This window comes from Carlito syrichta, unplaced genomic scaffold (genome assembly GCF_000164805.1).
Source record: "Carlito syrichta isolate Samal-C Ts95f unplaced genomic scaffold, Tarsius_syrichta-2.0.1 Scaffold115620, whole genome shotgun sequence".
NCBI classification, from domain to species: domain Eukaryota; kingdom Metazoa; phylum Chordata; class Mammalia; order Primates; family Tarsiidae; genus Carlito; species Carlito syrichta.
Window position 1 is genome coordinate 57,752 of NW_007059716.1, and position 11,703 is coordinate 69,454.

At 41.9% G+C, this 11,703-nt stretch overlaps 1 protein-coding gene across 2 annotated transcripts in view; it reads left to right on the forward strand.

Annotated features, from left to right (window-relative positions):
- The first annotated feature begins 9 nt into the window (after positions 1–9).
- The window catches only part of SEC14L1 (SEC14 like lipid binding 1), a 56,719-nt gene continuing 45,025 nt past the window's right edge, over positions 10–11,703 (forward strand). The window contains exons 1-3 of one of the 2 annotated variants that reach the window (XM_008072918.2): positions 10–188; positions 817–922; positions 1,726–1,818. In XM_008072918.2, the coding sequence (XP_008071109.1) occupies positions 1,756–1,818 (63 nt within the window). In that variant the 5' untranslated portion in view covers positions 10–188; positions 817–922; positions 1,726–1,755. Of the gene's footprint in view, positions 189–816; positions 923–1,678; positions 1,819–11,703 lie in introns of those variants that run through there. The other variant, XM_021706142.1, reaches the window with a different exon arrangement.

Genomic DNA, 11,703 nt, shown 5'->3' on the forward strand with positions numbered 1-11,703 from the left:
GTGTCCCTTGGTCCGGCCCCTGGCTCCCTGTAAGACACCAATTGTCATGCAATAGAGGCAGCCCCGTTCTTGGATGCCGCTTGGCCGTTGTCCGTCTGGATGCCCGCGTAGGGCGTTTGTCTGGACCGGAGCTTCGGAAGCTGGGAACTGGCAGGAGTTCAGAAGCTCGTGAATTCGCAGGTTCTTTAGTGTAGTCACTGTGGGTTCTACCAGGCAGTAGAATCCTGAATGGATGTTGCAGTTTCTTAAACGAACGTTAGCCCCGTTTTTTTCTGGTACCCTCTCCCCACCCGTTTGTATCCGGCACTTGTCCTCTTATCTGGGAGATGCCCTAAAATTAATTTTCCCAATTAAATTTTAGAAAGATGATTAGATTCCCACTGTGCACCAACGTTGTAAGGTTTGCACAGCTAAACGGAGCGTTTAGTTCTGGTCCCAGGGCACCAGACCGCGTCAGTTCCTGAACCAGGATTAATGAAAGCTTCAGGTTGAGTTTGGAGTTTCGGGAGTTCGCCTCTAAGTCTCATGATTTTAGAACGGGAAGTCTTTCAAGATCATCTCCTCCCAAACCTCATTTTACAGAGATGAAACTGAGTCCTAGGGAAGTCGGATGGCTTCCTTGAGGTCACCCAGAGTTATTTAGCAGTTTTCCCATTTTCGGATGGTGCTGTCTTCCATGATAACCTGCTCCTTCTGAGAGGTGTGCCAGCATACCAGAGAAAGTTCCAGACATGTGTCCATGTAATAAGATGGATAGGAATTTTGGGATTTTCTGAGATAAAATATATCTTCGTAATTTGTTTCTTTTATTTGCAGCTAGACTTTGGGCTCCTTGAGGATATTCAGTTTCGTACTTTTGAATATCCTCTCATCATATTCAGCATAAAATAACATTTCTTAATGATTATCCTCGGCGGGACAGGTAGGCTCATTAGATCTGTTTTTCTTCCTCAGTTTTAAATATGGGAGTAAAGAGTCACAGAGGACTCCAAATACAAGTGTGTTTTCAGAAAAATCCTCGCAGGCTGGCACTAGAGTGTGATTATGTACTTGGCAGGAGGGTTCCTTGACCTGGATTAGGCTTGAGCCTTTAACTTACAGATACCATACTATTTGAGGCTGAAGATTTCAGCTTCTTTAGCCAGAGTACTTGGCATCTCTGCCCGTTGAACACAGGTCTCCGAAATTGCAGTGTCCACAGTTAGAAGATAGGAACTGAATAACGTTTCCTTTGAAGCTAGCTTTTGAGGAGTACACCATAATTTGAGCTACAGTAGCATTTTTTTCCACTTCTATTTTTGTTTTCCCAGAGCTAATATCTTGACGTGTGACCATTTTAATTTGGCTCTTAGTAGAAGTTGTTCAGGAGAAAATGATTCAAGTACAAATTCTATTCTGACTCAGCTACTAGAATAATTGAGTCCTAAAGTTTTATTTCTGGAAAGGACTCAGGTCATCTAGCCCATTGCAGAGGCCCAGCGATACAGAGGGGAAGGGAGTCCTCCACCCTCTGTCCAGGACTCTTTCTCTCATTCCTCTGGGGCTTTCTTTGCCTTTTCTTGTTGTCTTATTACCTCCCTGCCCTTGTGTATTTAAGTGTCATCTTTTGATTTCTGTGTACATGACCTGCTGTGGTCTCTTTCTGTCCTTAGAATGTGGTATAATGTATCAATCGGAGTTTTTTCTGTATTGTGGTTATTTATCGTATATGTTTATGTTTTGCAGGTGTGAGAGGATCACTATTGTATTACAATCATGGTGCAAAAATACCAGTCACCAGTGAGGGTGTATAAACACCCCTTTGAATTAATTATGGCTGTAAGTACCTTACATTTCAATTTACTCTTTGACTTCTTACTTTGTAAGTACAATATTAGACTTTGATGATCGGTTAACTTAATGTTACTGTTTGTCTCCGTTGCTTCACTTTAATTGTTCTGCTTTTATGCTTGTGAGCTGCATCTAGAGTTTGTAAAATGTTTTTAAAACTTGAGCCTCTGAAAGTGAAAAATCTGTGCATTTAAAAAAAAAATGTACTTCCGGGTAATGTGTGAATTTGAATTCTTTTGAAAACACAAGAAGTGAGATTCTGACTAAATACTTCTTCCTCTGGATTTTGCTCTTTTTTTTTCTTTGTTTATTAAAGAAGAAAAGGGATATGGAGTGTGGTTTCTTCCTGCTGCTGCTTGTTTGGAAGAGTGCTTTGGTTAGGGGTGGGTTCACTTTGTGCAGTCTTAGAACTGAACACTAAAGGATGTAATTTTACTTATTCAAACAGCTCTATTGAGTTTTTCCCCCTAATCACAAATCCATGAGTCAAATTAGAATTCCACAATTGGGGTAACTAAAGTCTTAATTTTCTTTGTTATTTACTTAAAGAGTTTGGCTGAAAATAAGCATTTTACTAGATGCAAAACAAACCTTTTTCAATCATTTTTAGATTACTGTAGGGTATGCCTTCTCTTCCCTTCTTTTTTGTGTTATTGTTAAGATATAATATACATACATAGTACATACAGGAAAATGCATTTATCATGAGCATACACCTGCTCAGTATGTCAAACTGAACACACTTGGCACCAAGATCAAGAAGCAGAACATAAGCAGCCCAGTAAGAAGTTCTACCCCTTTCAAAGTTAGCTACCATCTTGACTTCTAACATCATAAGGGACTGTTGCCTGTTTCTGTTACTTATATAAATAGAACTCAGATGTTTTAACATCTCTCTGCTTCTGCTCAGCATTATGGTTGTAAGATTTAACTAGACCAATACAGTTGTGAAAAACAACAAAAATCAGGTCCTCTCAAGGGAATAATTTAGAGTAGGGGAGATTTTTGGGGTGTGTGTGTGCTCGCGTGAGTGTGTACAGTGTGTTTAATTGAGGTATAATTTACATAGAGTGAAATGATCACTTGTCAGGTGTATAGTTTGATTCGTTTTAGCAAGAGTCATCCATATCATCTCTGCCTAGACTCAGAACATTTGCATCCATTACCCCAGAAAGTTCCCTTGTACCCCTTCTCTGTCAGGTGTGAGGCTTTTGTTTGTGGTGTGGGTGTTTCTTTAAAAAGCCCTATGTTTCCCTTAAATATGTGTAACTAGGACTGTTCAGTAGTTTGTTATTGACTTACCAGAAAGGCTGTTTCCTATTTGCATGTTTTCTGTGCTGTTTTGGCTTTTGGTTGTATAGAGCAAATACTCACTCCAGCCAACTTGAGGAGTTTTGTTAGTGGAACATGAATGGTGTGATAGAAATCTCCTAGAAGTTCAGGAATTCAAGCTAGGACGGGCTGAGCTCCAAGAGTCTGACATTGAAGGGTGGTTGTGGGTGGCTCTGAGGGCTTCAGCATCTTTGTCACTAAGACTTCACCCCACGCCAGGGCCTTTCTCTCCTACCACCAGCTGGCTTCTTTGAGTACTCTTAGTTTCCCGTCCTCTTGGCCCTTGGCTTCAGCTTACCAGATTTCTTAGCGGATCAAAACCCCTCTGGCCCCAGTTCAACTTTGTGGCATTTCTTGCAGCATTCTTTCAGTTTCTAAGTGATCAATTCTAGGTCACATTCTTGAGAGAAGCTTGATCTGATTTTTTGTGTCGTGACCCCCCGCCGCCCCGGGGCAGGGGTGCTATAAGAGATTGGTCAGTCAGTGGATTGTCTGCCCCTGGGTGCGATTCCTGATCTTTGTTCTCTTAGCGGGTAGGGTGGTGTTGGGGAAGGAGTGTCAGGGGTAGTAGGACAGAAGACAGCATTGCATTGTATAAAGCAGAGTATCTGCCCTCTTCCTGGGGTAGGGGACTGGGCAGAGGGTCAGGTGGGACAGGCCTCATGACGGAAATGATTTACAAAGCTTAATAGCAGCCCTGGCAAAGGTTGTTCAAGTTCAAGGCAAAGATTGGTCTCTTCATCAAATGTTAGATTTAGTAAGGAGGTATTTTGAGCATCTTATGTTCATACTTATTTCCCTTACTTCACTACTTTCAAAATCGTGAAGTATGCCTTGCCAATTTTATGCATGAATTTACAGAATAACTTGAAATTCAAATTTTGAGCCACCCCAATCTTTTAAAATTAAGCCTGTGTGTGTGTGTGTGTGTGTGTGTGTGTGTGTGTGTGTGTTGGAGTCTCACTGTTACCCAGGCTGGAGTGCAGTTGCACACTCACAGCTATCCCAGTGTCGAACTGCTGGGCTCCGGCAATCCTTCCTCCTCAGCTTTCCAAGTAGCCGGATGCCCAGCTAATTTTTTTATTTATTGTAGAGACGAGGTCTTGCAAAGTTCCCCGGGCTGGTCTTGAACCCATGGGCTCAGGCAATCTCCTTGCCTCGGCCTCCCAAAGTGCTGGAATTACAGGCTGAGCCATGGAGCCCGACCAAAATTAAGCCATTTAAACAGCTTTTGTTTTGAGGCAACAGTTAATTTTCTTTTCTTTCTTTTTCTTTTTTTTCTTTTTGGCCGCATGAGCTCCAGGAAATTTTCTCTTGAATTGTTAGAAAATATTTTTAAATCTGAAAATGAAATATGCTACCCCTTTTCTTCCAAAACTAGACTGCTTGTTAATTTGTTAGTGGCTTTTGTGTAGTGTCATTTGCTCCTTCTTCTGTCTATAATTGTGTGGTATAAAATTCTCACTATTTGCTTTATTTTTTTCTCCTTGAGGAAAAACAAACAACTCTAACTAATAGATTTAATCTGAAAATATTCTTTTCAGTTCACCATTCAGAGTGAGGAAGGAGGTATACAGAATAGAACTGTAGCTTCCACTGACATTTGTGAGCATGTCAAAAAGTGAATGTGTCAGTCATCAAAGTGCGTGAGTTGTCAAGAATGGCTGGCAGTGGTGGGTATTCGGTCGTGGGAGGTGAGTCTGAGGCCTGGTTTATATGTGTCCTGTGAGGAGAGAGAGTGGGAGAAACTGTCACTCACTCAATTTAATGCCCTTGTTTATTTGTTTGTTTTAACTAAGAGTTTAGTTGTAATTTAGTATTGCCAGAAGATTGTTTAGTTAAAAAGTGCTAGTATAAATAGGTATGTGGTAGGGATCAAATATGATAATTGCATTTCAGTTGATTTAATGAAAATTTACTATTTGTTTTGAGGTTAATATCATTAAAAAGTTAAAGTTTTCATTAATTTGAATTCAAGAATTGTATTCAAACAAGCAAAATTGAAGTGGAGGTTTTTCAGTAGGCTTTTGCAGTATTGAAGTAGTGTTCTTTTGTTAGATATTAGCCCAGAAACTGAATGTTGCAGCTCTCAGCACGGTGAAGAAATCACCTAGCTCAAACTCTCCCTTTGAGGGTGAGGAATCTGAGACTCTTGAATTACTAAAGCTTACACAGTTAGTGGCAGAGATCTGATTCTTGAGCATAGTGTTCTTTTTATCATACCACGCTTCTCCCTTGCCCCAGTGATGTGTACCTGAAACATTTTATGAAGATTCTTGTCCATGAAAATGTCTTTAAATCTTCAAGTCTCAACAAGAAACATTTCCTAGGGCTACTTTGCCTGGCTTGTGGGGAGGAGAAATGAATCAGCGAAGGACAGTCCAACTGATTGTGTCTTAGAGGATTTGTGGTCTCACAGAGTTATAAGATCCCACAGATTAGAAATTTAGAATGGGAAATATAATTCTGGGTTGCTTGGGCTGGAGTGTTTCATTTCAGTATTTCTGTATGACACAAATTTCAGCACAGACCCCTACCCCATGTTAGTGGATCCTTAATAAAGGATTCAAAGGAAAAATGAGGGAGGTGAGAGAATGCATAGTGTAGGAGGGCAGCGTGGGAGGGAATTGGGTTGGGTGTTCTTACAGAGAGTGGAGTGAGAATGGCGGAATGCGAGAGTCCACCTTCTCGACCCATCTCAGTGGTGAGAGCTGAAGGTGAAGCAGTGACTTGGTTTCTGGTCTTTTCTCTGCTGAGGACAGTTGTCCTTTTGACCAGTTGGAAGACACGATAGAAGCAGCTCTACCAGTTTCTCTCCATCAGAAGTCATAATCTTGTCCGGTGCCGTTTCTCCCTGGGCTCTCCATTCCTGTAACATGAGGTTCCCTCACTCTTTCTTCTTTTCACCCAGCACTCATCCCAGTTTCCTTGTTCTTCCAGACAGCTTCAGCATTTCTGTCCCCTCAGTAGACACATCCTTTAGATTGCGCCTTCAAGTCACACATTTGTCCCTGTCTCTCCCAGCCACCACCATTGTTGTAGTGTAAGTCCTCATCCCTTTGGAGGGAGAGACCAGGGGTTACTTGTTCATGTGCACATACCTTTTATCCCTTTAAGTCATGCTACATTCTTCTGCCAGCACTTTCTATTTTGTCAGTCCTCTGTGAGGATTTCCTGTCATCTGTTCTCTTACTTCTCAACCCCTGTGCTTTTTCTTCAAGGCCCGTCATGATCGGGTCCCACTCTGCCTGTTTAATCTTATTTCATAATTATGCACACTTCCCAACACGAGCCTTCAACTCTGTTTCTGTGCGGTCCCTTTTTGTCTGGACACAGAATCTTTTCCTGCCCCTTTTCTTTTTTCTTTTCCCTCCATACTTCTTTCCTCAGATGTTTTATTTGCCCTTTGCCATCTGCCTCTCAGATCTTCGTCTTCTTGTCCTTTCCCGCCGCACTGATGCCTCTGAAGCTGCCATTCATGTTTGTCTCCCTTCCCTCTGACACGTTCTTAATGCTGTAGGCAGCATTAAGCACTTCCACTTTCAGTTGGAGCTTCTTTTGTTCTCGGAGGTTCCTGAGTGTTTCTCCCCATCTATTTTGTATTCCTCCAGGGCTGTGACTTATGACTTAGTGTGTCTTTCTCTTGTTCCCTCACGTGTTGGTCTAAGCACAGGGGCACGCAGATGTGTGTGACCAGTTGATATATATATTTTAAATTTTAAAGATGTATGGTCCAATTCAGTATTTGGTATACAAGTGGACATCGTACAGGTAAAGTTTGAGCCTCCCTTTGGTCCCCACTTGGCCTGGTTTTGAGATCAGGTAGCCTTATTGGTATTGTGTCTCCATCCCTACCCTGGCAATATCCCACTGCTGATTAGCTGATTTTTATTTGTTCACATGAACTTTAAGTATGAGTACTTTGTAGGTCAATTTGGTGGAAACTTGGATCTAAAACATATCCCCGATCCTGTTGTCAGACAAAGGGTTTGTGTTTTCTCCGTGAAACAGAAGTAACATGCTATGATCTTTCAATTAACCAATGCCTCCCCTGGGAGCAAAGCCCTTTTGTGATGAAGTTGGCTTATTTTTTTTTTTTTTTTACAGCTTCATAAATTATGTAAAATCTTTTTGGGAAACACTGTCATAGCAGTTTAAGTAGTGTGTTTTTCCAGGTTGAATAACCAAAAAACTTACTTGCTGGTGTCTTTTGTTGATTAAATGACCTTGGACAATATTTGTTTTGCTCTCCTCATCCTCTTGCTTTATTTTGTTTGCTTCATTCTCTGGCTTTTGAGGCGTTTTCCTCTTTTCTTTCAGGTGTCTTATGGCATCTCACTAAGACTAGAGGATGAAAGGAAGAGAAAGAGATTTGCTCTGAGATGAGGTACAAATCTGGGCCTGCCACAGACTAACTCTTTATCCTAGTAATTAGACCGATGGCTAGTATAGGGTCTCTCTGAGGAGGTGCTGGAGTGAGACAGACTGCAGGGGTGCAAGTAGGTGAGGCAGGGTCTGGTGATGGCCACAGCCTCCCCCTTCCTCTCTTATTCTTCTCCCTTTCTGCTGATGCACTGCCTTTTTCTCACCTTCACATATCAGGGGAGCTGAGTCCATTCACATGTAAGTAAATGACTTTACTATGAACGTGTATCTTTTTTAGATGAAATAGGCATTTATATTTAAGCTTTATTTCGTTCATTCCAATTTCAACTATAAAACGGGAATGTGGGGGACCGCAGGGTAGACTTGTAGAATCTTGCTACAGTGTGAGGAGATCCTGCTCTTCCTCTTAGCGAGTCTGGTCTCTGTGGGGTGAGGGTGTGGTGTGCAGAAATCCCTGAGAGTAGATGCTTTCTGAGGAGGCATCTTTGGAACAGAAGCCGCCCTATGTGCAGCTGTTTCCAGCTCCTCTGACCTCAGAGGTCCCAGAGGGGCACAGGTCCTGCCGGGACCCCTTTTTGCTTTGCTCTTTCCCAGTCCTTGTGGTAGCTAGGACTCCATTGCCTTTGAAGCTGCTTTTCATTCACCCATACCTTCCTTGCCTGAAGATATTCTGAGCCATCTGTCCCCTTTCTCTAACTTTGTTTTCTTCCTCTGACTCAAGTCCCATGCACATCAGGTTTTCAGCACTGTTTAGTTATTATGAAATATCTTCATTCCATCTTTCATCTTCTTTCTCTCATTCTACATTTCATTCCTGGGCATGTTTGTATTTCTGATTCTGGTTTGTATTTCTGATTCAAGTTACTGATGGTTAGGTGTGATATTGAAGTACATTTTTAAAAATCAGGTTTTTGTTAGATTATCAAGCAGCCTCATTGCAGTGGAGCTCATTTTTCCTCAAATGAATAAGCAATCTGCTTTTTGGAATGCTGACTTAAAACCCAACTTGCTCAAGTCTGGAAGTGGAGGATTTTTAGGTGGGGATTGTACTCTTCTCATTTACAAAGTTTTTGAAAATGCCATAGTGGAATCCTGTTGCATTTAATAAAAGTTGGGTGTAATTATTCAGATTTCCTGGGTTTTGGAAATGGACAATTGTAGTCTGCTTTAATTGCATGCTGTTTTGTACAGAGCCAGACCTTTTCCCTTTTCCTCCCTTTCCTGACATTTTATGCATTATGAATTGTTTTATTTATTTATTTATTTATTTTTGATTTGGAGTCTCACTCTTGTTGCCCAGGCTGGAGTGCAGTGGCAGGCTCACGGCCACCGGAGCCTCAACCTGCTGGGCTCAGGCAATCCTTCTGCCTCAGCCTTCCAAGTAGCTGGAACTACAGACGTATGCCACCACGCCCGGCTAGTTTTTGTGATTTATTGTAGAGACAAAATCTCACCAAGTTGCCCAGGCTGGTCTCAAACCCCTGGGCTCGGGCAGTCCTCTCACCTTGGCCTCCCAACGTTCTAGGATTACAGGATGAGCCAACGAATTGTTTTTAATGTGCTAGGGTGAAGACAGTTGTACTGCAGTAGGAAAATATATTTATATATTTTTTTTGAGTTGGAGTCTCACTCTGTCGCCCATACTGGAGTGTAGTGGCCGCTCCCGTCCACCGCAGCCTCGACCTGCTGGGCTCCGGCGATCCTTCCGCCTCAGCCTTCCAAGTAGCTGGAACTACAGGCGCGTGCTACCACTCCCAGCTAATTTTTTGAATTATTGTAGAAATGAGGTCTCGCCAAGTTGCCCAGGCGGGTCTCGAACCCCAGGCTCAGGCAGTCCATTTACCTCAGCCTCCCAAAACGTGGGATTACAGGCTGAGCCACCGAGCCTGGCTGGAAAATCTTTCAAGAGGAAATAAAATGGAATCAGATTCAGCCCCTTCCCTTTCTGATTTACCTGTTTTTTTAAAAACAAACAAACAAACCAAACCCAAAACCTTTTATTATGGAAAATTTCAAGCATACACAGGTAGAATCATACAATAAATGACATGTACCCACTACCCAGTTTCAATATTCTCAGCATCTTGCCAATATTTTTTCATCTATTCTCCCCACTTCTTTTTTCTGGTGTATTTAAAGCAGATTTCAGATATCTTGCAATTTCATTGATAAATACTTCCACATGCATCTCTGACCATTAAGGACCTCTTTCTTTTTTTAAACAGAATACCATGTTATTGTCACACCTAACAAAAATAGAGATAATTCCTTGATAATCGCCTAATACAGAATCCATGTTCAGATTTTCTCAGTTATCTAAAAAATGTCTTTTTGTGTTGTTTGGATCCTGCTTCAAGTGAAATCATTTGGTTATTATGTTCCTTAAGTCTTCTCTCTTCCCTTTTGTTTCCTTTCATCCATTGATTTGTTAGAAAAACTGGGTCATTTGTCCTGTTCAATTACCTTAACCTTTTGCAGATTTAATTGTTTGTTACAGCACATAGGCATAAAGAGAAGGCTCAGATCTAAATTCAATCAGTTCTGCCACTTTTTAGCAGTTCTGTTTAAACATTTGCTGATAGAGATTGAAACTTAGTTAAAACCAGCTGTTCCCCCCTTTGTTCCTGCAGTTATTCTAGATAATTTTGAGTGCAAGTTAGGTGCAAACTATTTTTTCCCAAATTAAACCGGGCCATTCTATTTATTGCTTTTATGTATGTATGTATTTATTTTTATAGTTAATTTTTTCTCTGTCAAAGTGTCACTCTGTGCCCCAGGCTAGAACGCAGTGGCACAATAATGGTTTACTGCAGCCTTGACCTTCTAGGCTCAGGTGATCCTTCTGCCTTAGCCTTCCGAGAAACTGGGACTACAAGTGTGCACTAACATGCCTGCTAAGTTTTTTATTTTTTGTAGAGAAGAGGTCTTGCTATGTTGCCTAGGCTGGTCTCAAACTGAACTCAAGCAGTCTTCCCTCCTTAGTCTCCCAAAGTACTGGGATTATAGGCATGAGCCCCCACACCCAGCCTTTTATAGTTACTTTTTAACCCACTGAATTGGTCCTCATGTTTTGTACTGAAAGCAGTTGAGAGGGATTTAATTTATCAGCAAGGTTTCTCTGTGGTGCATGTAGCAAGGACTTGACAGAAGTCTGACTCAGGGCTGATGGAGGTGAGTGGTAGGAGTGACCTGAGGTATCTAGTTGTGCTGGCCGTAGTCTGTACCTTTTTCCATATTTTCATGAGAGCCCTGGCTATGGATGTTGGGCTGCTTGGGGGAAGCTTCCACAGAGAAATTCACTGTAGAGAGGATTTTGCTTGGCATATGTTATAATTGATCAATTATTCTTGATTTTTAACCTGTACATGAGTGAAACAGTTCTGTATATTTCTTTTTTTCTTTTTTTAAGTTGGAGTCTCACTCTGTCACCCAGACTGGAGTGCAGTGGCTGCTCCCGGCCACTGCAGCCTCGACCTGCTGGGCTCTGGCAATCCTTCTGTCTCAGCCTTTCAAGTAGCTGGAACTACAGGTGTGCACTTCCACACCCAGCTAATTTTTGATTTATTGTAGAGATGAGGTCTCGTCAAGTTGCCCAGGCGGGTCTCAAACCCGCAGGCTCAGGCAGTCCACTCACCTCGGCCTCCCAAAGTGCTGGAATTACAGGCTGCGCCAAGTTTTGTATATTTCTAGTGAAATTATCTTACATGTTGTAACTGAAAGATGTGTACTGCATTATAATTCTCTTGAAAGGTACAATTGATGTTAGGAAAATAGCCAGCCTTCCATATCCTCGGGTTCTGCACCCACAGATTCAGAAAAAGGCCAGGTGTAGTGGGTCACATCTTTAATCCCAGTGCTCTGGGAGGCTGAGGTGGGAGGATCATTTGTGGCCAGGACCAACCTAGGCAACATAGTGAGACCCTGTCTCTACAAAAATTAAAAAATGCCAGAAAAGAGTCTGTGTTCCAAAAAAAAAAAAAAAACCCCAAATAATATACCAATAAAATATAATACAAATAAAATATAAAATATATATAAATAAACCAGCCTCGGTGGCTCAGCCTGTAATCCCGCTCTTTGGGAGGCCGAGGTGAGTGAACTGCCTGAGCCCACGGGTTCGAGACCCGCCTGGGCAACTTGGCGAGACCTCATCTC